The following is a 26708-nucleotide window of genomic DNA, read 5'->3' as shown; positions in this document are numbered from 1 at the left end:
TTTTATTTTTAGGACTATAGCTTCCCTTTTATTGTTAAAACATTACAGTCCTGAAAACTTTTATTTTTTTTATTTTTAGGACTATAGCTTCCCTTTTATTGTCAGAGCAGCAGTAGGAACTTACAGTCCTGAAAACTTTTATTTTTTTTATTTTTAGGACTATAGCTTCCCTTTTATTGTTAAAAATACAATATACAAACTAATGTATATTATGCGTTTCCCCCAAAAAAAGTTATATCCAGAGGGGTTTAGAGGAATACTTTTAAGTTTATTTTCCAAAGACTCTAAGGCCCACTGTAGATGTCTGGCTACAAATGTGTGTCCTGTGGCAGGCGAACTCTCCTGCAGTCCAAAGTTATTTCATTCAGGGCCTTTAGAACCTATAGAAATGATCAACTACTATGGTGTGGATGCCAGTAAGGTTGCTCTTAATTTAGTAGAATATCGTCAGGATAACATTCAGAAGTAGGGGAGAATAAAAGAAATAGGAGAGTTATAGAGCTAGGACCTGGAGGAATAGTTTTAAAACAATCCAGCCATTTAAATGAAATGGCTTAATAATCAATTGATTTTCAGGGACCATAAATCCCAACATGCCTTGGGCTATTCTCAGTCCTAATGATAATGGATGACTAAGGCGCACTGTCTCCTGATTGGACTGATCTCTCTCTCTCATCTCATTGCTAACATAGCTGTGTTTCTTTTAGAAGCAGTATAGGAATTGTGGTGTGTCTGCTACGGGATGTGCATCTGCTGGGTCAGAGACACAGTTTGCTACATCTAGTGAAGGTTTCCAAACTGGAACAAAAAAAAAGTGGCTCGATCCTCCTTTTCCTCAATTATAGAATAACCTCAGTCACACAGTCAAATCTTCATTCAATCTAAAATCTTTTTAAGAGATCTATGGCAACATACCTCAGCACAGAATGCACCCGTCATGGTTGAATATATTTATTACCTGTTATGTATAAAATTTATATATGTGTGTATATTTAGTTTGTATATTGTATTTTTGTAATATTGTATCCTATTGTAACAATGCAATGTTTTGTGGGCAAAGGCCCAGGACATACTTGAAAACAAGAGAAATGTCAATGTAACCATCCTGGTAAAATATTTTATAAATACACAAATAATCTCCAAAAAAAATAAAAATTGCTAATTTATCATTAGATCTATCAAGGTACATTGACTAATCGATTTGCAGTTTAATAGAAATGTTGATGAATATTTATTTTTCTTCCTCAGTGATCTACAATTGACTCAGAAAATCAATAAATAGGACAAATGGCACATCAAGAACATGGGGAGAGTAACATGTGCCCCCAAGGTAGGTTGAGATTTATTTAAAACGTGTTGCTGCACCATTGAACCATTTTTTAAAAATGCCATCACATTAACAATGTATATATACACTTTTATACAATATTGAATGAGTTTTATTTTTCTACAGGACTATAACAGTCTAAGGATTAATGGAATTTTAATATAATTGTTATAAAAGCATAACAATTGTTTTCAGACAGAACTAGGTTTTTTTTTTTTGTGCTTTTTTTTGTGCTTTTTTTTTTTTTGGGTGGGGGGGCTAATTTTCATACAGTTAGTTGGTTGTGCCAACACACACTTAGTTCACTGTGTTCATACAGCACTGGGATACCAGGGTGAAGGTACCCGGTATTTACAATCAGTTTTGACAATGTGCTGATTATATAATCTCTCTGTTGTATTATTTCTTAAATATATACCTGATTTGATTAAATTATTGAGGTAGTGTAGGATTTCTTTTTCTCATTTGGTTAACTAAAGTGTTTCAATTCTATTGCTTGGAGTATAGATACATTCCATACACACACTTTAATCTCATATTACCTTCATGTTTAAACCTTTTATAAATATTAAAGTACTGCATGGCTAATTATCCTTTTTTGATCTCGGCTTTGAAAGCATACCAATGGTTCAAAATGTAATGATTACCAAAGCCTGTATTTTAGATACTCCTAGTGGATTCTCCTTGGAACCACTGATGTAGGGGAAATGTAGCTCTGGTCGGCATAGCTAGAAAGATGGTTATTACCAATGTTGCTAAGCAATATAATGTAAACAGGACCCAAATATATGTTAAGAGGTGTTCAGACATTGGACCTTCTTCCAGAGAATTAGGAGGCAGAACACAGAGATTAAAGGGAGACTGTAGGACCATAACCAATTAATCTCATTGAAATTAATGTCAGTAGTCCCTTGGCACTGTCCTTTCATTCAGCATTAAACCAACTTTAATTTTTTAATGAGGCTAATGCGGACGCATTAGACAGAGCAGCAATATGCTTTCATCCCATCACCATCATACCTGCCATTGCAGGTATGGATCTATATAGCTACAAGGAAGTTTGTGTAATTTCTGCCTTAGGCACAAATCTGGTGGGGGCAGAGCTAGGGGAACCCATGGATCCTAATTTAGTGGTAGAGTGCTCAAAAATGATTTAACACTAAATGAAGGGATTGTAGGTCTCCGGGCGTTATCGCAAATTCAATTAGATGAAATGGTTATAGTGCCTATAGTTTACTTTTAATCTTGTTTTGGGACCTTTTCTCTCTATCTTATGATGGAGAATCATGTTGTAACATGTAATATAAGGAGACAACTGTAAAACTGATTCTTCAGTGTGTGTGTTTTAAATGTGACTCTAAGCTTGTTGCCACTACAAACACTAACGCTTTGCATATACCACTACCCTTGTTGGTACAGCTTCAGTCCAACACAAAGCAATAGCCAAAACAAAGTAAAAAGAACTAACGAGGTGTTAAAAAATAAGAGTATATTAATGAGGGGCTAAATATAAGGGGTATAAATGAATTGTGTATACATTCTATTGATTTTGAAAATCTAGTAAGAAATAGGAATGTACAAATATTTTCAATCCTCCTTATTTTTATTTTTTTAACTGTAAATATAGTCTTAAAGAATTATTTCTTTTTTGTAGAATACAATTTTCAGCTTTAATACTAATGTTTTTAGGATGGTTTACAGTGCTAGATATGTGAGCGCACATTAAGGTCATGAATGCCATATCGTGCCAGGGGGTTAAACAATTCCTATGACTGTGGCCCAAAGGAGGACTGTAAGGTTATCAAAGTCTTTCCTACTCGTACTAGGTTAAACATCGTTGCGAGGGGGAAACAAAGAGTGTGAAAATGTCTTGCATTTGGAATCTTGGCTTCAATGCCTAGTGCTTTCAGTCTACAGTTCATAGCTCTGGTAAAAGTGCAAGATTTAGAAAGTAAATCCTGTGCTTTTGTGTCAACTTCACAGATGAAGAGAAATTAAAACAAATATATACCTTAATCTAAAATAAACAAGTTGTATTTACAAATATCATAAACACCTTATCTCATTTTGATTTGAACCATTTGCAAACCTTCTATTGCAAATAATTTCTACCACATAGACTTATCTTACTTATTAAATACTTGAATGTTGAACGCAAGGCAATGATTGCTTTCAACTAAAACAGTTTGTGGAAAGCTATTGCAAATTATTTATGCTAGAGAGATTTATCCTTGATGTCTAATACCTTATTTTGAATACAGATCAGTTAACACTGTCAGTCAAAACAGCTGGGCTCTAATCCACACTAGACTTAAGACAGAGTTACTTTCAATTCTAATAAAACATTTTGTATTCATTTTTAGAGTAAGTCCCACTGTGTTGTGTGGGTTGTCTTTTTTTTTATTTTATTTTATTTATTTATTGTTCAATTCACATAGTATAAATTTTGTGACAATTAAATGCAATAAGTGTGATTTCAAAAGTTAGCACAAGCATTGAACTGGGTACAACAATAGAGGCTTCTGACCTATAGTGAATTGAGTTTTGGATGTTATGTGGTGGTCGAGTGTAGAACGGGATAGGAATCATGAAGTGGCTGTCTCCCCTAACATACTCAGGGCAAGTAGTTTTTTTCATTCTAAAATCTAAATTGTGGGTTGTGTTGTTTTTGTTTTTTTATATTTTTACTGAATACCCTGACCACTGAATTGTAGATATAAAATAAAACAACCTTTATTGTGTATGTATTGAGAATAAAGAAGTTGGTAAGTATTAAATAGCAAATAAATAGACTACTGAAAGAAGAAACTGACAAATTTCTTTATTCTTAATACATATCCAATAAAGGTTAAATTTTCTCTTTTTTTTAGATCTACAATTCTGTGGTCAAGTTATTCAGTTATTTTAGTTATTTCCATTACTGGGTTCATGCCCCTTTACCCCTGGACCTTCCATATAGTTTCTCCCACCCTCTCACAATTATTGTTGCTTTTTAATTTCTAATTTTTTTTTGCCACTTTATTAACAATATGTAACGACATGGTTTTAAAAGGCAAAATAGCCATTTCCTTCATATTGAATGTCCTTGCAGCTGTATATTTGATTCATATCTGTGTAGTTGTAGTTTAAAATTGTATATTAAAGATTTTTGCAATTGAAATCACAATTCCACATTACAGTCCAAGGCATACAATGCAAATGAGAACAAATATGGATACATTGTTTAATTTCTCCTTATTCTCCATCTTCAGTTGAAGAACAGAGCACCATTTATAACAATGATTGACAGGGAGCTAAGGTGGAGCACCCTCTTTCAAGGAGAGAGGTCTATGCAGAAGTGTGTATTTTATTTTCAGATCTAAAAAACTTATATTTGCTAAATGTAGGGGATACGTAAAAATCATATTACATATCCTGGGGAGTGACCGTTCAAGCGCTTATACCGCACTGTTTTAAACGACTGTAAGTATTGCTTTTGGTCCTTCAGATATACCACTAGTCTTATGTGGTCTGAAAGAGAGAGACTGATTTTAAGTAACACTCCAACTCCCATAGTCATTAAGCGCTATAGTGAGCGCTTCATGTAAAGAGCCAGAAGTGCTCCATCTGAGCTAAGCCTGGTAGTGCAAGGTCTAGATCATTGGCTGAGAGCAATCGGCTTATTCTCTCAGCTCTCCTGATTGGCTAACAGAAGCTCTCATAGGAAGCCTTCAGGCTCTTCATGGAAGTAGTTGAGGTGGGGAGTGTCACCTGTTAGACCCCAGGTTGGACTGATCTAAAACAGTTTGACTTCTTACATTTGGTGGGGAGGTGCCAGGGCATTCTAGGCACCATAACCTCTACAGCGCACTAGTGGTTATGGTGCCTGGAGTGTTCCTTTAACACATCAGTGTGGTTTTAAAGCAGTGGTGCAATCTTTATTTTATCTAATAAACTACATAGGTGGATTGTTAATAATTGTTACTGGGACTTTCATGTCAGCACAAAATCTGTGTTATGCCAGTTGCCTGACTCCTTCTAACAGTCCTTAATTTTTATCTTTTTCTGTTGAATTATGGTTCACTGTACATTGATCTACACAAAACTGGGACTTGGTGAGGATTGTGCATTGCCAGATGTGTCTATTGTCTGTAAAATAAAGAATTTAAGGGTACACCATAGTCACCAGAACTGCAGCTTAATGTAGTCAGTCCCTGCAGACTTTTTTGCCTTACCGCCTAAGGACACCTACAGTGGCGATTACTCGTGATTGTGTCTCCACGCCCTGCATGGAGATGCTAAATGGTTTCCATAGAGATGCAGTAATTCAATGCTTCAATCCTTATGAGATCATCCTTGGCTGAGATCATCAGAATTCACAATCCCTATAAGAAAGCATTGTGATTGGCTGAGATAATCAATTCTGATGATCGGAGGCGTATCTGGGTCGGAGCTGGCACCGACAGACCCACACAGCACTGGAAATAAGGTGAGGTTTTACCATACAAGGGGTGGCTGTGGTCATGTTTGTGTTCCTGACCTTAAAGTGTTCCTTAAATAAATTTTAAAAAATTAAAATGTTTGTAATTTTTATTTCTATGATACGTTGTTTATACATGTAATATGGTTATATAATTTCTTCCCTCGGGGTTATCTGTAATAACTAACATGATTTCCAAATCAATGTCATTAAATAAACTGGTAAAATGTTGTATGTACTTGGTCTTCTGCTCCAAATCATGCACATTGCTTCCACAAAGCATGGCAAACATGTTTTACTCTAAACCCAAAAATGGCATGTACATATACTCGCATCTATTTTCTGTGCCAATGAGCTTGGTACCTGTGCGCCAGAGCTATTTATAAAAAAAAAAAAACACGGACTACAGTTTTGGGGTAAGTATACAATAAATAAAACAAGTCCACATTACACAGGGCTAGGGTAAATGTCTCATTAAAATAATGAAATTAATTGTGTTTTATGAAGCTTAGATTAAACATCGACTATGTACTTTAAAATAAACACTGATAAAATAAATTGGATACATTTTGAATACCTATCACTGGATTACCGGTATGTAATTCCCTCTCATGATTCTGTTGTTTCTATCTACTTATGGCAATTGAGGAACGTACAGTGGAACATTCTTTGTCATTTCACCTCTGCCGTCTTTACTAGTTGCCAGAGGGTTCTGAAAAATAGCCCATTGCTTGTAACAAATTCCTTTTGCTGTATGAAATACGACAATATAATTTCCTTGTCATCTGCAGAACTTTGCAATCATTTTATGACATTGTTGTATTTAGTTTTTTCTAGCAAAGTGCCAGGGTAATGAATACCTAGGGCATCACTGTTACAGATTACATTTTGTGTTTGTCTTATCATGGTGTGTGTGTGTGTTTACACCATATACCAAAAAGAGCCCTCACGGAGGCTTATAAGATATCGTTTTAATGAAGCAGATAAAATACAGTTACAGCATGACTGTTTCAGTCCTATGAGGGGCTTTTTTTTTTTTCTTTAACTCAAATATAAAATGGCCTTAACGGGACACTATAGGCACTATACTGCAGTGCCCCATGTACCTTAACCCTGCAAAGGTAATTATTGCAGTTTTTAGTGAACTGCAATAATTACCTTTTTGAGGGTTAACTTAACCTCTAGTGGCTGTCTACCAGACGCTACTAGAAGGACTTCCGGGTCATTAGGCAACTCTTGGTCGCTATGTATGAGGACATCCAGAGTCACCCATTATACAATGATTTCCTTATGGGGAAGTCCCAATGTGAGCGTGGCCACTGAGGTGGAGACTGAATCAGCACCGAAGGATATCAATGCTAGAATATACATAGGGATTAAGGAGAGAGCGCAGGTAACTTTTTTCTTTTCTTTGGTTTTTGCTATATATTGGGGCTGATGTGTACTGTAGTCCTTGCTGCCGGCCCAGTAGTGATGGGAGTGAGCGCAGGACTTCTCTTTTTGTATTTGTATTTACTTTGTATCACACAGCCTGGTTACAATGCTGCTGCCCATCCCATGTGTTCCCTATTAAGGGTTAATAAGTATAGGGGTGTATATAAAAAAATACCCCTTTCTGTCTCATTAGAGATATCTTTGCCAGAAGCTCAAGGAAGCAGGCTGAAGGGTCAGTGTTAGGACCCGCTTAGGGGGGGTCTGCCTTGACGTTGGCAGACGGGCACTCCCTCCAATGGCCATTGGAGCAACTAAATGACCTCCATTTGTCTAAATATACATAGGGATTAAGGAGAAAGCGCAAGTAACATTTTCTTTTCTTTGGTTTTTACTATATATTGGGGCTGATGTGTATTGTAGTCATTGCTGCCGGCCCAGTAGTGATGGGAGTGAGCGCAGGACTTCTCTTTTTGTTCCGAAGGATATCAATGCTAGAATCAGGTAAGTGACAGAAGGGGTTAAATACCCCTTATGCACCACTGGGGTGGGGGCACTATAGCTTTAGTGGCAGGGGGACAACTTTATTTTTCTTACACTATAATTTCCCTTTAAGATATCTCTATAACTTGCATATTTGTCACTTTTTACCACATAATCCATCTAAACCTCTTAAAGGAAAACTGCACGCTCAATAACCACTACAGTGCCCAATTTAGAACGATATGACTTCTTACCTAGGGTCTGCTGCGTGGCGCTCCCCACCTCCACAGCTTCCTGCTAAAAGCTCTTAGCTCATTGGCAGAGAGTAATCAGCTGACACTCACCGCCAATGAGCTAATGCTGCATTGCTACTCTTAGCTCAGAAGAGCTAATGAAAACTCCTGCTTAGGAACTTCCTGCTATGCATATAGTGAGCTGTAGTGGTTATGGTATTTGTAGTGTTCTTTTTAAAGTATTTTTTCTTATACATTACCTGTGGTAGAGGTTGCCTGCTACCCCAAGGGGATCAATGAAAGCTCTCTCAAGAAGCATCAATTGGTCGTTTATTTTCCGTACTTCCAGAGGGCTAGGAAACAAGAAAAGAAAATACATTGTTACATCCAAACTAGTAAATTTAAAGGGCCACTATAGGTACCAATAATTTACATCATTAATATTCCTTATTTTTTTCTATGCTCAAATCTTTGTTTTTGCACACATACAAAAATAGGGTTCAATAGCCACACCCCTTATGCCAGAAGGTCTGTGCATATATTTGATAAATAATTATTTTTCTGAAGTGAGGGGGCTTTACTAAAAGGGCAGGTTAACAAAAACTGTAAAGCTGAGAGTATGCAAAAAAAAATACAGCATATTAATAAGGCCAAATGCGGGGGGCGTGGCTAGCTGGGAAGCTGAGAAGAAGTGCGGGTGAGGAGCTCCGGCTGAACACACAGTTTAAATAGACAAAGTTCCACGAAGCTGCCGCAAATAGAACAGAAAACAGGCTTAATATTGCCCGGACACCCTCAGCTACGTGATGGGACGAAAACACAGAAAACTAACCGGCCAGGAGGGCTCATATACGCCGGACATCAGGCGGTCCTTCAGTAGGCCGCAAAAGCCAATACAAGCCAAGATGGCGCAGGACAGCAACCAAAGCTCCAGCGATTCAGAGGTATCGACCCACGAAGGGGACCCCTCGTCCACATAGACCGCTAAAGCAGTCTACCGGAGAGAAGAGTCTGACTCCGACGACTCGCCATCTACGAAAGGCGATATTAAAAAGCTACTGCTCGACTTACGGAAGTTATGGAAGTCGGATCTGGACGAGGTACGGTCTGAGATCACTGGAGTTACAACGCGACTGGGAGCAATAGAGATTAGAGAAGGGGACAGAGACGCTCTCATAGCAGAGACCCAGACCAAAATGACCTCCCTGGCCCAACAACTTTCACAACTTACCCGCACGGTGACCGCGATAGAGACCAGGCATCGCAAAAGAAATGTACGCATCCGCGGAGCACCAGAAACCATAGGCCCTGAGGCCTTGCTGGAGTTTACAAACAGACTGGCGATCACGATGGGTGCAATCATGACCCACGCAAGGAAGATGCCCACCACCGCGGTGGATAACCTCCACATCAAGGTGTTTGACGACCTGCCATTTGCAACCCTGCTGGAGAGGAGAAGGTTCATGCCAATTACCCGGCAGCTGAGACCTGGGCATCAGATACAGGTGGGGGGCATCTGGCACGCTGGTGGTGCCACGCGGGGACAAAATCTTTTTGTTGGCAGCAGAGGAAGACCCCACAAACTTTATAAAGGATCTACAACTCCCCAAACATGTACCCCCAGAACATGGGAGAAGCGAGACCCCACACAAATCCGGCGATAACGCAGCACGGGAAAGGGGCACTGAGAGATCAGGGGCGCAAAGAAGGCCTACAGAACCCCCCATAGGACTGATAGAACGCAAAAGAACTGACCACTCACCTGCCTCCCCGGCTGGCTGGAGACACTGGGGTGAACTAGGCAATTTACAGCCCAAATACCTATCTTGTTAATTGTTGTTGTTTTTAGTTTTTCTGGTATACATCCCCTTTAGTCTGTTGCTTCCCCCTTGACTCCCTCTACTCAGAAACGCATCCTCTGACACCGTATGGACAGCCCCTCGGACCCGGACTCCTCGAGTCCAAAACCCTTACCACGTAGCCCCAGCCAGAAATATGAGGGGTAATGGGAAGACACGAGTGGCCCAGCGAGAGGGGAGGGAAGGGAGACGCGACTCGTAGATACCATACTATAAGATACACTACACAATAAGGCCAAATGCAATAAAGTTGTATTGGAACCTGGAGTGCCCCTTTAATATTGTATTTAGTATAAGGAACTTACTATTAATTTGTCACACAACACTTTCATGTAAGCCAGATGCTATTAATAATCATTGAATTGAATCAGCCATTTTAGACTTTTATGATTTCTTTAATTTTCAAACCTGATGGAGTGCATAGTCTAAATTTATGCCTAGTTTGGCTTAAAGGATAATTTTGGGAACCCAGAACAATGATGTAGTCTCTTTGTGTTGGACCTGTACTTTTACCCTTCAGTGTAAATACTTTTTAAAAGTTGTATTTTTTTTACATATATCAAAAACTGTCTTCCTAACAGCCACTAGAGAGAGGGTGAGTCTGCTGCAATATCAGAGTTTGACTCCACTATGTGATATTTTACATCGAACATCAACAAATTATAGTGAAACGTTTCATTCTATGCTTTCATATGAGAAGCATTGGATTGAATGAGAAGACAAACAGTTGACTGCCTCCTGATGCAAAATGAATAGCAGAACACTATAGCGTTAGGAATACATGTTTGTTTCCCCTCCACAAACGTATTCACGTTTTCACAGGGGAAGGTGAGTTTTCCTTACCTGATCTTGTCCCTCGCAGCTACCACCACTTTCAACTTAAAGTGGCACTATCATGCCGAAATTACCTTTCCTCAATCGCTTCCTCTTCTCTCCCTCTCTCAGGATCTGTTCTTCATTTCTTACGGTCTGCTCTAGTTTTCTTTAAAACGTAAGTAGGGACTATTTTGTGTTATGTATTTTTCCTACGCTTGACCAAAGTCCGCTCTATTTCCTGTGGTCATAGCAATTTTCCCACAAGCCTCACCTTCCTCCTGCTGCTTCATTCGGGGTTTGAACACCAGCGAAACTGCAGAATTTCGTCCTAACAGAATGAGAACCGTTCGTCCATTTGTTTTATTACTAAATTCTGGACTTTTGTTCGGAACAGAATTTCATTCGAATGAATGAAACTCTGATCTTTTTTTGCGCCTCGAGTAGATAGCTCTCTTATTTCCACGGTATTAGGGAGCTATCTACTAAAAGGCTGAAATACCTAAATTGGTCTTTCAGCCAAATGTACGAATGCTAAGTAAATATTACTTAGTATTAGTAATAAATCTGCCCCTACTCGCTATACCGCAAATAGGGGCACCCCCACTACTTTAATAAAGTGCCCCTTAGTGGGTGGAGGCCAGGGTGGTGGACAATAGAACCCCCCCCTGTTGTATTCTATCTATGTCCCCACCTGCAGCTCATGGGTCGAGGTCGGGGGGGTGGACCAAAGGTCCTCTTCTCCCCCCCATTGTATCTTGGGGCCCCCACCCCGCCGCTCATGGGTGGGGCAGAGGGAGGACACTAGGTCCCCCATTTAGTTTAGTGGCCCCCACTCTTGGTACACAAGTGGGGGTTCGATGGGGACACTTTGTCCCCCCTGTAAATTATTTTTATAGGTATTATTAAAGTAGTGGGGGTGTTTGGTAGACATGCCCCTACTCGCAGTATAGCGAGTAGGGGAAGATTTATTACTAATACGAAGTAACCTAAATTGGTTTTTCAGCCTTTTAGTAGATAGCTCACTAATACCGTGGGAGTTTCATTCGAATGAAATTCTGATCCGAACAAAAGTCCCGATTTCCTCCCAACACAAATGGACGAATTGTTCTCATTCTGTTAGGACGAAATTCGGTAGTTTTGCCGGCATTCGAATGCCGAATGAAGCAGCAGGAAGAAGGTGAGAATTGTGGGGAAATTGCTTTGACCACAGGAAATAGAGCAGACTTTGATCCTCCCCTGGGTCAAAGCTGGTCAAGCGTAGGAAAAATACATAAGACAAAATAGTCCCTACTGTTTTAAAGAAAACTTGAGCAGACCGTAAGAAATGAAGAACAGATCCTGAGAGAGGGAGAGAAGGGGAAGCGATTGAGGAAAGGTACGTTTTGCACAACAGTGCTGCTTTAAGTCCCTTTTTAGGTCTTGGCCCTTCAACTGTCAGGAGTCCACGTCAGTGTTGTAGATCTATGGAGGATTCTGTCATACTGTGGAAGCCTCAGTAGACCATGTCCCCTTTTTTTTTTTTTCAGCCATCACTATGACAACTGAAGGAATTGCAAAATGTGAAAGGGGTAGCTCTGCCTTTTGTCAAGTTTGTCAGGCATAGGGAACATACAAAAGACAGAGTAGTCCTTTGTCTTAGTATATCTTTAGGCTACGTTGAAATTTCAGCGAAATTCCAACACTGTCAATGTGAATTTTTCATGAAGAGTTTGTCTTTCTGAAATACTAATTTTAGAGGAGTAGGTGACAAAGTCAGTTTAAGTTTGTCGTACTCGGACCACACATGTAGCAGTAAATACCGTACATTCTATAAAAGGCGTTTTCATAGGTGTTGGGTTGTCTTTTTCATTTATGCATATGTAAAAGAGAATGAAAGCAAATATAATGCAGAATTTTACTGAAAATGAAAGTCATTTCACACTGAATAAAATATGACTAGAGACTTTGCACATTATGTTTACATTTCATGTTCATTATTTACTTTTTTCTTTTTGTTTGTTCTTTATAATTGAATCTGTTATTGAAGGGATGTGCAATTAATTCCACTTAATAAAGGCCTTTATGAGCATACTAATGCATACATATTTTTATCTTTAAATTATATTGTACTGCACTTTATGATATCTGCAAATCACTTATTTTAATGATCTTGTCTCCTAAAATGCTAAGCATGTATCAAACCGTAAAAAAATAAATAAAAAATAGCTATATGATTGAAATGCTTCGTAGGCTTCCAACATTTAATATTCCTCTTAGCAAGATGGGACTTTACATTGTTGGACTTCCTGATTTGTGGAACCTGCAATGCTGATCACAACCCCAATCGTTCTTTGACAAATGACAAGGCTCTATGGTTGCTAGTGTGTAGAGTTAGTAGTGGCCCAGACGTATGCACAAACCTTTTCCTTTACCTTAATGTACTTTTTATATTTGAATAAATTATAGTTTCTACCTTGTACTTATTCTTTGCTTGATTGCTTGTCCCAAGACCATTGAGCTGGCACAAGTCAGGATTGGGTCTCTATGGTGAGCTTCTTTGTAAACAAATTAATATAGAATAATATAGAATAGTTACTTTGAAAGTATATCCTTTATTATTAAAATAGGCCCAACGTTAACTGCGTATTGTGGTATTTATTCTCTAAATAATAATTTAACAGATTCTGTGGGTTTCTGACGTATGCTGGAGCCCAGAATATTTACTTGTGGGTTACTAGTCTTTTTTTCCTAGTATGTATATTGTATTGTAACTTAGCCCTTAGGACTAAGTGTACTGACATAATGAGGTTATGTTCACCAATCTTGCATCATATCATACAACATGTCAGCATGCCTTGCTTACTAAGCTTATTAATAGCAATGATGGGATGCAGTTGCCATGTGCACAGGCTGATCTGTATTACACATAAACCTGATGACAGAGAATTAGCTGCTCGTTTATTATGTGAACACCTGTACATCAATATGGACGGATTTCGCTTTCTCCCATCTGAAAGTACACTAGTGGGAACATGTAATGTACAGGTGGCATACTGCTACTCACGTCAAGGGCCAGTTTAAATACTTCTTCAATATTTGATAGCATAGATTCTAATTTACTCTGCATAGGTTTACATTTTACATACTTTTAATTTGTGTTCTGACTACATTTCTACCTTAGGGAGGTATATGTGCATTGTGTATGGTGTGTGGTATGTGCCCATAAACGCAGATAATGTTGCTTACACAAAGTGTTCTAGATGCTGTAACGCAGGAGATATTTCTCACCTGATTGATTATCGTTCTGTAATGACTAGCCTTGGCTATATAATGTGAGCCCGCACATGGAGATAAGTGGATCTGTAAAGAATTTCATAAATGTATAATACAAGATGTTGAATGAAAAGTCCCTAAAAGAACCCTGTGGAATATTTGTATATCTGTCTGCTGGCAATTGAGCACATGTTGAATTCTCTATTAAGAAGAAGCATCTGTATAAAGATATACACATAAGAGGCACAATAGTGACCTGAACATCATTTTACATTAATCCATAGAAGTGATGCATTCGATAAACAAGATTGGGAGCAGATATTGGTATTTCATTATGGTCCAGTCCTGGTGAACTGGGACTTTATTTATCTCTTGGATTTTGTGAAGTGATAATGATTAGGTTAAACATTTTAAACAGATAATTAGTCTGCTTACATAAATCAAGTAATTTCCAAGGTGTCGTAAAAAGCAGACTTTTTAACGTGCAGTTCCATTACATGTTATTAGAGCTATATATTTTTTTGTAATCTGTGTAAATGCTGAATGTATCTCTGCTTGTCGGGTAACATTGTAATCACTGTAGTTTGTCACAGCACATTCTCACTCTGTGCAATATTCTAATTAGAGAAGACATCGCTATCACAGTTTATTATCTAATACGAGCAGAGAGAGCAGAAACATCATTTCTGCAGTACACCAAAGTTTAAAATGGTGTATTCTTCATCTTCAGTTAATATACGCAGACAACAGCAATACTCACAGTATTTGTCATTTTTTTTATCTGTTCAATGTAATCAAATTTGCTCAAATATTAAAAGGAAACTCTGGGAGTTAAAAAAGAAAAGCAACACTAATTTGTTTCTGCTGTGTATTTGGATAGTAATATGTACTGTAAAAAGTCTTAAGTCCATCAGTTGAATTAAACACTCCATACAGAATAAAATTTATTTTTTACGAAAGGTATATAATACCATCTTGACTCCAAAGCGGCAGATTTATCTAATGCTTGAAAAGAAAAAAACATTTACAAATAATTATAATAATTCCACGGTTGCTGAGTTGTGGACCTCTGTTAGCATTCCAATTCACCTGTAACTGCATAGTTCATCTGAATTATTTCCCAAAACCTGGAACCCTTGGTTAAACAGAAACCTATCGTAATACTTTATAGCAATCTAATTTTGTGGATATTTCCTTTTATTTAAATTTAGACTTCATGCATTTCCTCTGTTTTTATCCACCCTCTTTACTTACTCCTTCTCCCTCCTTCCTTCTTTTTTTTTTTTTTTTAATTCTTTATTTTTGTTGTGCACGGAATAACACAAAGTTTTTTTTACAATGCCACGATAGCAATTACAGGCGATTTAAAAACAGGGATATGTTAACAGTTGCATGGCATTTGGAAAAAGGCACAATTTTTATGATGTGTAAATAAGCTTAATACACGCTAACTTTGTATGTCTGTTGTAGCGGTTCACGTTATGATCATCAGGCTTAAGACTGCAAACATACAGAGAGTATATACTAATAATTAATCATTGTTAAACATTGCTTAGCTAGCTAGAGTGCCCTGTTTTAATGGCTTAACCTAAGTTTAAACTGAACGGTATACATAGAAAGGCATCAGTATGGCATTGGTAGCATTGCCCAGTTTTAAATTTAGTAGTCAGGAGGAACAAATATGGCATGACACGCAGTAAATAATTAACCTAGGCAAGTTGCTTATAACAGTACATACTGGTTATTTGCTATGCTATCTGCATTTGACAAGAGTTAAGTAGACATGTATAGCACTGTACTTATAATTAAGACCATGAGTTACTGTCTAAGCATGCTGGGCTCTACAGGATAAGAGGTGTGTTTTGAAAGGCAGAGAGGAGGCTAGACACGATAGCAAGATAACATGAGAATGATTATTGCTATTGCTAGATGGAATATAATTGAGTTGTACGGCTACTGGGTTATTCCTCTGAGTTAGATCTTATAAAGTCCTGAATTTTCAAGATTATGGCAGAGATCTTAGAGTCATTGCATATAGTATGCACCTTCACAATCATGTAATATATTTAAACTAGACTGTGCATTAGGTGACCTACATGGGTTTGTTTAGCCAATACCCAGTGCTGGCAGGCTGCGTGCTCTGCAGGATACATGTCCACCTTTCTGCATACAAGGGGGCCACCTTTCTCTGGTGTGGGTGCGTTCCCACGCCTTGCTAGTGGTACAGGGGCATGTTCCATGTGTTGGGTCAGGGCTTCTCAGAGCACAGGTGCTTGTCTGTCGACCCGCTGGTCTGTGGGCTTGGGTTCGACTCTCCCCATATCGCCCCCAGTGATTACCGCGAGGAGGTAAGGTGGGTGATTGTGGACCTCTTGCAGGTTTCTCTCGTGCCAGGAAGTTTTCAGTGCGCTGAGAGGGAGCCTTGTGGAGTCTTGGACGGTGTGCTCGGGGGCCTCTCAAGCCGTTCCGAACCTTACCGTATCGTCGGGGGTTTGGTCGGGCCCAGAGTGCCTGCCTCTGCTTTTCCTCCTTTGCCTCTGTATTAGGGTTCCCAGTGGGTTTTGTTGTGGCTTTGCCTCTCGATGCGTAGGGCTGGGGCAGTGTTGCCGTGACCGGCCTCCGCTGACTGCGATGGGCTTGGGCAGGTGCGACACTGATCCTGGGCCTGCTGTTTATGCAGATCCTGTTGAATCTGGCCTCAAAGCCCCGCATCCAGTCCCGAGTCCCTTTGTCCATCTGCTGCAGTGAGGGCTTCTGCATGGCGGCCATCTTGGGACCGCCACGTGGTTTAAGGCTCAGGTAGTTGTGGGCTATACAGGGTGGTGCCATGCCCAGTGGGGACCGGGATAACCCCCACCGGTCCAAAGGGGGGGGGTAGCAGGGTGAGTTCGGCTACCTTTGGTCAGCGTGTTCTCTCTCACGGGGGATCGGCCGCCTCCTCCCGTAGTCGAGCCCGCCGTCCTGGTAGGCCTCAAGGCCTCAGGGCAGAACAAGCCTCTTGGATCGGAAAGTGTGGGATCCTGTGAGTCCCTGTCATAGGGGATGCCTGCTGTGCTGTTTCTGAGCTTTTTGTGCTTGTTAAAGGCTGGTTCTTAGTCGATTTTAAAGCGTTTTTTTTAATAATGTGCAGGAGCTCTCAGAAGCACGTCTGGCCAGCTTGCCAGTCAGGCCCCGCCCCCTCCCTCCTTCCTTCTTAATGTATAGTTAATAGAATACCGAACTAACCCTTATGACTTCTTCCCCAGCCCAGACTTTCTGTGGCTGTCCAATCACAGACTTTCCCATTACAGCTCAATGAGAAGTCTTTGCAAGGCAGGTGCTCCGAGCAATTGCTGCCTCTTGAATTTAGCTCCACTGAACTAAACAATCCAGGAAGTAACTGGATTGGTTGTCTGGCAGCTGGGGGGAAGCGGGTGTAACAAGGTTTCTTCTCTATAGAAATCTGCACTTTCTATGAAATGAAAAGAAAAAAGCACACACTCTTCACACATAAAGCATTTCAGCAAGCTGCGTGTGCTTTAAGAGTCTGGAGTGTCCCTTTAAGACTTTCAAACTAATGACCTGGTGACCAGCATCAACAAGGTTCATCGTCACCTTCCTCAATACTTTTTTTTTTTAAACGGTTCATGCTGTGGCCACAGAGGCCTGGTGATACCTCCCCACCTTTCCCTTTCACTTCCCTTCTTCCACTTCCACTCCTGGCAGTCTCATTGAGACCATTTTTATTTGTAATTGCATGTCATGACATTTTACACAGATCATGTGTGATTGTCATAGTATATTGTCTGTTACCTTGTATAAAAGAGCTTGAATGGCTAGATCTCCGCTTATGGGCAGGACCCTCTCTATTTGTCTGTGTATATTTTACGTCCTCTACTAATTGTACAGCGCTGCAGAATCTGTTGGTGCTTTATAAATACCAGTAATAAATAATAAATAAAAATGTTTGCAGTACTTTTTACTGATCATGACTCCCTATCCTTTTTCTCCTGCTAATTTACTTATTCTCTTTATTTTTTTGTTAATGTCTCTGGATGCAAATTCACAATAAAGAATTATAAAAAAAAATTATTAAAAAAAACCTGTGCATCTTATTCTGGTAAAATCTCCTTTAACCAAGAACTGGCTAATGTAATTTCATTACAATGCATATGTAGTGTTTTCAGTCAGTCAGTACGCTACCATACTAGTCTGTAGGAAAAGCATTGTGCATACCTGTGTGATGCCTTATACATCAGAGGATCCTTATGACATCACAATGTGGACACAATTACATTTATTGTATTGCTTTCCTATGGAAGCATTTTGACTAACGCAGTTTGGCTGCAAGTGCTTGAAATGTCTTCAATGCAACTACTTCCTCACATGGTGCTCATACAAATGGTATTCTGAATTGTCATTCCTTATCTCTCCAGTTAAATAGGTAAGCTGGAGCAAGAGCTGCCTTTATTTTAATTACATATAGAGATTTTTGCATACATTAACTATTCTCAGCATGCATGTAACTTGTGCAATAAAGGCAAATTTGGTTCATGTGATTCATATATTTTTAATATATATTTTCCCAAACAAATGTGTTCTGTTAATGACTTTCAGACCCCTTCTTGAATTCCTGAGGTGTGGTCCCTCTTCCTAAAATGGAATCTTTGTGCTCACTCTGGGTTGTGGAATGGGGGAAAATAATATAATGTTGGTGCACCTGCCAACAAGTCCCTCATTGCTCCTAGAACCTGGCTGCTTTAATATGGGAGCCAGTGAGCAGAACTTGTTTAGCAGTGTAAACCATATTGTTAAAAAAAAAAAAAAAAAAGAACACTGCAAAGGTAGCATGGTCATTTACATTGTGATTTAGTGAACACGATTCACAGGGCTCTACATCGTGAACTGTGATTTCATTGAAAAATGTAAGCCAAAATATCTGATTTGGAAACAAAAATCTCCAATTAAGCTATAGTCAAAATTCACTATTTGGTGAATTAACTGGTTTATGTAACTGTTGCCAATAAATTAACAAATGAAAGAACAAGAGACCTTTTTATTAAATAGTTTAGGAATATTTTTAGTAAAAATTGAATTACTGGATTGGTCGTGTGGAATACCCTTTTCATACCAACTACACTGACGTGGGCTCCTTTTATAACAAAGAGAATTTTTTTTAAATGGCATGTCTCTGTGTCAGGAAGCTGTTCTGTTAAAAAGGAAACTGCCTCAAAATGCAGAAACACCGTAGCCTTGACATTTTACTATTGTCCCAATGTTTGCAGGTTTTTTGGGTGGTGGTGGGGATTTGTATAACGCATGTTATCTCATTTTCCTAGAACAGTTAGAAGAGAGTTACAATACAAATGATGCTAACAACATTGTTTTCTAAGAGGAACAATATTTTTAGACCTGAAATCTTACTTAAGCAGTATATTTTGAATTATTGCAAGAGCATATTAATTATGTCCATTATGTTCCTGGTTAAGTTCTGAAGCACTGAGTACTGCCTTCTCCTCATCCCGTTTTCCATCAGAGGTTTAAAACACTTTCTGGCCAAAAACTGCCCCAAGTTGATTTAACAAACTCCGCTGCCCCATTTCACATTGCACCGCCCTCTGCACAATTGATAGATTGTTCCTTACCCCTCCAGGTTGACAGTGACACCATGCCTTTAACTGCCACAATAAGTTTTCCAAAATCCTCTACTCCTGGTAACATTTTCCTTTCCCCTGCTGCCAGTTCATATCTCAGCCTTCCTCCGTTCTTATAAGATTCTCATTCCTACTAAACCTTTTGTTGTTCCCATTTGCTTTGTCATTCCATTTATAGTCCCAATTCCTCTGACACGGGTGATATACCTCAATCCAATCCCTCTGGCCTAGGTTATATTAAGTATTCCTGTGTCCACCATTTTATCTTCTCAGTTACTGTTCCCAAGTTTGCTAACCTCTGCATAATTAATCTCCTCTCTCCTGTACTTTACACCTTCCAAGTGATAGTGATTTTTTTTTTTTTCTTCAGATCTCTCAGTTCATTTACGAAGCATACATCATCTTGCAGCGGTCTAAATGCTTGGTAAACAGACATCTTTTTGAGAGGACACACAGATACCACTCTTACTTACTTCTGCTTGTTGGCATTTTCTGCTCTTTTCTGTAAGGCACGAGTTGCTGCCTTAAACTCATTGGCTGCTTTCTTCACTGTGTCTGTGGAAAGAAAAAAAGTTAATCCAATTTAAACGTTGCGAAGAATGCTCCGTAAATTTCTGTTAAACTGTTTTTAAAGGGACACTGTAGTGTTAGGAATTCAAAACTGTAATTCTAACTCTATATTGTGCCTCTGCTATGCGCTTTGTCGTTGTCTGATTTAAACTCAGAAAGTGCCTCTAGTTACATATAAGAGGCTAGTGCAGAGTTTGGCAAGATATTAACAAAGCAGGCTATAATGAATTATACATTAAACTAAATTTGCAATAAAGGAAGTGTAAACATCAGATGACTCCTTACAGGAAGTGTTTAAGAAGGCTGTGGAGTCGCATGCAGGGGGCGTGGCTAAGGCTGCTTTAACAAAGTGATGTAACTCCTAAATGTGAGAGAACTGAGCAGTGAGACTGCAGGGGCATGATTTGTACACCAAAACTGCTTAATTATCTAAAGTTGTTTTAGTGTCCATTTTAACCCTGCAAGGTAAACACTGCAGTTCCTTTACATTTCAGGGTTCAGGGAAGAGAGACAGTGCACTCAGATCACTTAAATGAGGTGATGTCGTGTCGGTACCTATAGTGTCTCTTTAAAAAATGACAGTGGGCCAAATATTAATGCCTCAAGAGTCCCGGAAATGTTGTATACAATTTCCACTTAATCCATTGTTATGTCCAATTTCCTAAGATTTCCATCGTATTCTCTGCACATAAGCATATTAGCTGCTGCTGATGTGAACACGCTGCTCTGTGACTTATTTACTTATTTATTGATGAAGTTGACTCTCTAAATAGCAGTACTAGGGCTCTGCTGGCTTACTGGCACCGACAGCCTCTTCTGTCACAGCAGGTGTGCATGAATGAAGCCTCGTTAAGGATTCTGCAGATGCACTATAAATCAGACTGTCTGCAAAGCTACACCTGCTTTTATACTAGAACTACCGCACTGTGCACTGCTTCGTATTATTAAACCATTTCGTTTTATGACCCCTCTATATACAGGATTTATTGCAGAAAATCTATACAATTCTGAAAATAAAATTATAACCATCTCAAACTAAATACATGTTTTATGTTCATGTAACAAACACTCCTATCCAGGAAAAGAGCACTACAGTGATCTCAAAAGTTATTTGCTTTCAGTGCGGATATAGTGAGAAAAGGGACGAAAATACCCACGCTTCTCGGCTCCAGCTGCCACAGGCTATTCCCCGACGATATGGGGAAGAAATCCAAGAAGTTGCGCTCGGACCCGGGCTCGGGTTCCCGATATATCGGCACACTTATGTGCACGGCCGCGCGACATGATGCCGCCAAGATGGCGCCCGCTGAGACATATACACCGCTGTCGGAGGAGGAGGACAGCAGCACAGCCGACCTCTCCCCTCCACCGAGGAGGCGAATAGAGCCACAGGCTCAAGCAGGACTGGAAGACTCAGCCCCATCCACTAAGGCAGACATAAAAGCCCTAATGAAAGAAATCCAGGCTATGTTCAATGCCGATATGGCACCAGTCCGAGAAGCTGTATCAACCCTCACAACACATGTACAAGCAGTGGAGGAAAGCACAGAAAGCTGCAAAATAGCACAGTCAGCTACAGACACAGCTATAGCAACGCTGCAGAAACAATGTGCCGACCATCAAGCCCAAATAGCCAACATGGAGGACAAAGCCAGGGCACGCAACCTGAGGATAAGGGGATTGCCAGACCCGATCTCAGGAGTAGAGCTCCCTCACTACTGCAGGAGACTCCTTGCCACTCTCCTCATGCCCAAACAGAACAAACAGCTAGTGGTGGATTCCTGCTTCAGACTGCACAATGCAACCAACGCAAATCCAGAGGTACCCGGGGATGTTTTGCTGAAACTGGCGCGGGACTCTGACCCGGGGTTATCATGGGTGCAGTCAGGGGTACCCCCACGGTATCGTTTGAGGGAGCGCAGCTGGCATTTTACCGGGACATTTCAAGGCATACTCTGACATGGCAAAGATCTCTAAAACCAATCACCCAGCTCCTCCAGGAGAATGCGATCACATAGAAATAGGGCACACGCCGCCTGCTTGCCAATAAAGCGGGCAAGACATTTGCCATCTCACACCCTACTGAAGCACCGACCTTCCTGAAATCCCTGGGCCTGCCAGAGGAGAGAACACCGCCGCCTGACCGCATAGCTTGGAATGTAGCAAACATCACCCCATTCGTGCCTAGAAGGGAGGCACCTGAGGCAACCGACCTCCCACCCTGAACTCTCTGACGGCATCTACCTGTGCCATATTGTTTCACATTGTTTGGCTCATTTTACATATAATTTTCGGTTGACTGTTATTACATACCATGACCCTATTACACTGGCTCCGTAGGCTTTAGACATAGCCATGAGATTATGCCCCCCCCCTATACACAGTGGGCGCAAGTGATACACCTGTATTACAGCAGCCAATTGTTAGCCCCTCACAAAACCACAGCCTCCTATTGCAGCACTACGCACCAAGCCTTACTCCTTGGACACGGACGGCTACTCACCTGCTTTCTCTCCATACCAGCGCCTCCCTAGAAGTACATATTTAACGCGCTGCAATATTTAGCCCTACGGCGTAAGAAGCCTAATGCAAACGCCCCCCACATCCTACGCCTCATAGCAGCCCATACATGAATCTGGGTGTCTTAGCCCATAACCAAAAATTGAGTAGGCTCAGCCGAGTGATGTATAGCCAGCTATGACGTACTGTTTACCAGTTACTCGCGTGATAAGTTGTATTCTTTGCATAAACTCACAAAAATAAAGAATTTTTTAAAAAAAAGTTATTTGCTGTGGTTCTGTTTTTACCTTTTATGTAAAATCAGAAACATTTAAAAACAAAAAATGAAAAAATGACCGCAATGTGTTTAACTGACAACTTTTCCCTCAGCTCTTTTCTTTATAAATGAACAAAACCTCTTACAAATACTTATTTTTCGATTCATCCTGTTAGGCCATTATTATTCCCTGTCTTATTGGTATATGTTTGTTTTTTTTTTTTTTTTTATTACAGAACCATAACATTGACAGTTCAGTGTTCAACCTTCTTATTCCTTTTTAAAGTGTCACTGTCATGGCCGCATCTGTTTTATTTTTTTTGGGGTGGGGTTTTGTGTTTTTTTTTTTTTTTTTACCTCCCCCTCCCGTCTCCTCTACATTTTATTGTCCCCCTAGGAACCCCCAAATGCTCCTGGGCCCCCATTTTACCTTTATTTTCTGCCCAGACCTAGGTACTGTGGGCAGATGAAGGCCCTGTGGGACACGTCATCTTCCCACACTAGATAGCGCTGTGAAATTCCTGTGCATGCTCAGTTAAAAACTTAAGCATTTCCACCTCGGACAACTCCTTCCAATCTAAGATTAGGGCAACCCTGGAGTACACGGCATGGTTCTCGACGGAGCTGGTGGCGGGACGTGACCCTTTGCCACACATGGCTTAAGTCAATGGCCATCTTTTGATGATAATTCAGCTGTGGCGGATGTTGGATGGGAGGGGGACACACTTTGGTGTCAACAATTTGTTGCTGTCTATAGGAGGTTAGGTTTCGGTTCTACAGGCATGCTAGTTTTCTCCTTTACCAGACACGTTTTTGCTCATGGGTTATGGCCGTACTGCCAAGTCTGGTTACTAGCCCCTTGACTCCAACCAGCACCCTGTCTTTTACTAGATGCAAAGAGGGTCTTAAGCATTACGGGATGGGGTGTCTTTTTCCCTTGGGGAAGGGGAGATAGATGTAATATGACGGGCTAAACATTTGAATGCATGCATATGCTTCCATTTTCCTCTTGTTTTATTTTCTCTTCTTCTCCATGTCTTTTTAAATGTTTTGGACTGTTGAACATTGTCAAACCATATACAGCATGATTCTCCATCTTAGTATACCTGCTCCTCTCGGCGTTCCTAATGACAGGGGGAGGAGTTTTGAATTTTGCACACGGGCTATAAAACTTGTTTTGTTTTGTTTCAGCATTATAAAAAAAAAGTTTTATTGGGATATGTTGATTATTGTATCATTTTCCATATTGTATATAGTTCTCACCATTTATATAGCGCCAACAGATTCTGTAGTTCCTCGTTAATCATAATTAGAGAATGTGCATTTTAACTTACCAAAAGTTATGCCTTTTTCCTGTAGCAGTGGTCCATACGTTTTTTCCACGTCCCTGACAATCCTTTGCATTGTTGTTGCATACTGTACACAATCTAAGGTCACAATTACATCATCAGACAACCGCAGAGCCATTTCTCCCCAGAGCCTCGCTACAGCTTGGTGATACTTGAACCCTCTGTCCATGATACGTGACACTAGATCCATCGTCTCATACACAGAGTGATACATTGGGTATGAAGATAAGGAGTATTTCTAAAGACAAAGGCATTTTTAACATTAATATAACAGTAAATGTTCTATTTCAGACATTTTGTTTGGACTTTGAATCTGAAAGTAAACATGTGCAAGGGTTTTTACAGATCATTTTTTTCTTTCTACTTGTCAACATAGTCTATTATACTATAAATAAAATGTATGCGTGCATTTAACTAAACTTGTTGAATATTCTATTTATTGCATCTTCAAGCCCTAAGGCCTTGTGTTTCTATAATTCTCCTAGCGTTTCACGCAGTAAGCACAATTGGTAGTCACTCTCAAGATTTCCAGACAACCTTTCTTCAGACACCTTTTGCAAAAAACAAACAAACACAAACCACAACTACCATAAGTTAACATGCAGTGGCTTACCATGGACTGTTGTATCACCTTTTGGGGGCTTGTCTGTATAGTGGACAAGTATGGACTGTGATCTTGCCTGGCTGCACTATATCAGTAGTGTGGGATAATGTATTCTTGGCTGCAAGGAGATGGCAGAATGCTTGCTTGATACTTAGGTGCTTAACATGAGCACCAAGTGAACTCCGATCGGAAACTGCCTTGATTGATCATATTGTACACCTGAGCTATAGCTGACCAATTCGCCCTATACAATGGAGATTTTTATTATGGTAAAAAGAGGGGTCATTCTCTGCGTCCAGGGAACAAGCGCAACTGGCGTTTTTTAAATGCCTTGCCTCGCTCTGTCTTAAATTGAATAGCATCCTATATCTCTTTTTGGAAACCATCTGTCCCTGTCATTTATAGTATTAACATGAAAATCTATATTATAATGAAGGTCTAGTCTGGCAGCCCTGGATTCTCTAAGTAGACCCCCACTTTAGCAGTTTATCTGCTTGGCTGATGGCACCACCCAACTTTTTTCCTTATTTTGTATTTATTTATTTTTTTAATTTATTGTTAATAATTTTTTTTTTTTTTTTTTTTTTTAAACTGAAAATGTGAACAAGTTAAGCATTTTTGTTGTGTTCACAATTTCCCGTTGCTGGTACTTGCTGCTATATTAATGTTATATTTAATAAAGATGTGCTGTTTTTTTTTTTTTAAAGATCCTCCTGAGAAGGACCAAGCTGAACTCTTTACTAGATAACTTGCTGTGCATACGATAATACTAAGTGTGTGGGTGACAGATGCACATTTAACATTTTCATTATACAATACCTGGTCATATGTGTACCTCACATCTGCTGATGATATACCAAGAATTTGTAGAAAAGAGGAATAATCGCTCCCCGAACCCAGATTCCCTATCCTGTAAAACAAAATATAATTGGAGTAAACATGGCAATATTGTTCTCTTTTTATTTATACTGTTTGTAATTGAGAATTTTGAGTTTTCTTTTATAATTTCACTTGATCACATTAACAGGGCTGAGAACTGTCAGGATTTCAAAGTGAATTTTAAGTGTTTTTCAAATTCAAGGTCAAAGTACCTGAACTGAAAAACAAATCTCCCAGTCGGCTACGTTTCCAGTTCTTTGACCTGAAATTTCAAATTCACTGTAAATTCCTGACAAGTTTTTACTACAGTAAATAACCTCCATGTGTTAGTATTAAATAAAAATATTCTTCTTTAATTTTCGTAATCACTTATTTTTCCAATGTGATCAAAAGACATTGTGAGACAAAATAGTGACTTCTTTGTCATATGGGCAATTGCCGATGTTGACAGAATTTGTGAAGGCAGAACTGCAAAGGCACATCCACTCTCCACACCTACGATAATGTGTTAGTAATATTTAATGCTATGCATTGTGTTAATCATTTTTTTTATTCTTGATCTTATCCTCTCAAACCATGCTTTATATCAACGGTCACCTGCTGGCACTATCAATAAAAATAGTAAGTAAAGCTACCAACAGACATGCAAGAATTCCCAAACTGGGCTAATACAATAATTATTAAAGGGACACTATAGTCACCTGAACATCTTTAGTTTAATGAAGCAGTTTTGGTGTATAGAACATGCCACTGCAGACTCACTGCTCAATCCTCTGCTATTTAGGAGGTAAATCCCTTTGTTTATGAACCCTAGTCACACCTCTCTGCATGTGACTTGCACAGCCTTCCATAAACACTTCCTGTAAAGAGAGCCCTATTTAGGCTTTGCTTATTGCAAGTTCTGTTTAATTAAGATTGTCTTATCCCCTGCTATGTTAATAGCTTGCTAGACCCTGCAAGAGCCTCCTGTATGTGATTAAAGTTCAATTTAGAGATTGAGATACAATTATTTAAGGTAAATTACATCTGTTTGAAAG

At 39.6% G+C, this 26708-nt stretch overlaps 1 protein-coding gene across 2 annotated transcripts in view; it reads right to left on the bottom strand.

The window, feature by feature from the left end:
• Positions 1–26708, bottom strand: part of LOC134583541 (N-acetylated-alpha-linked acidic dipeptidase 2-like) — a 121337-nt gene that overhangs the window by 11558 nt on the left and 83071 nt on the right. For both annotated transcript variants that reach the window (XM_063440488.1, XM_063440489.1), the window contains exons 14-17: positions 25612–25702; positions 24174–24426; positions 19967–20048; positions 8194–8286 (exon numbers count right to left, since the gene is read on the bottom strand). In XM_063440488.1, coding sequence (XP_063296558.1) covers positions 8194–8286; positions 19967–20048; positions 24174–24426; positions 25612–25702 — 519 coding nt within the window. The remainder of the gene's footprint in view (positions 1–8193; positions 8287–19966; positions 20049–24173; positions 24427–25611; positions 25703–26708) is intronic.

This window comes from Pelobates fuscus, chromosome 13 (genome assembly GCF_036172605.1).
Source record: "Pelobates fuscus isolate aPelFus1 chromosome 13, aPelFus1.pri, whole genome shotgun sequence".
NCBI classification, from domain to species: domain Eukaryota; kingdom Metazoa; phylum Chordata; class Amphibia; order Anura; family Pelobatidae; genus Pelobates; species Pelobates fuscus.
The sequence above is the reverse complement of the archived record's forward strand: the minus strand, read 5'-3'. Positions and strand labels throughout refer to the sequence as shown.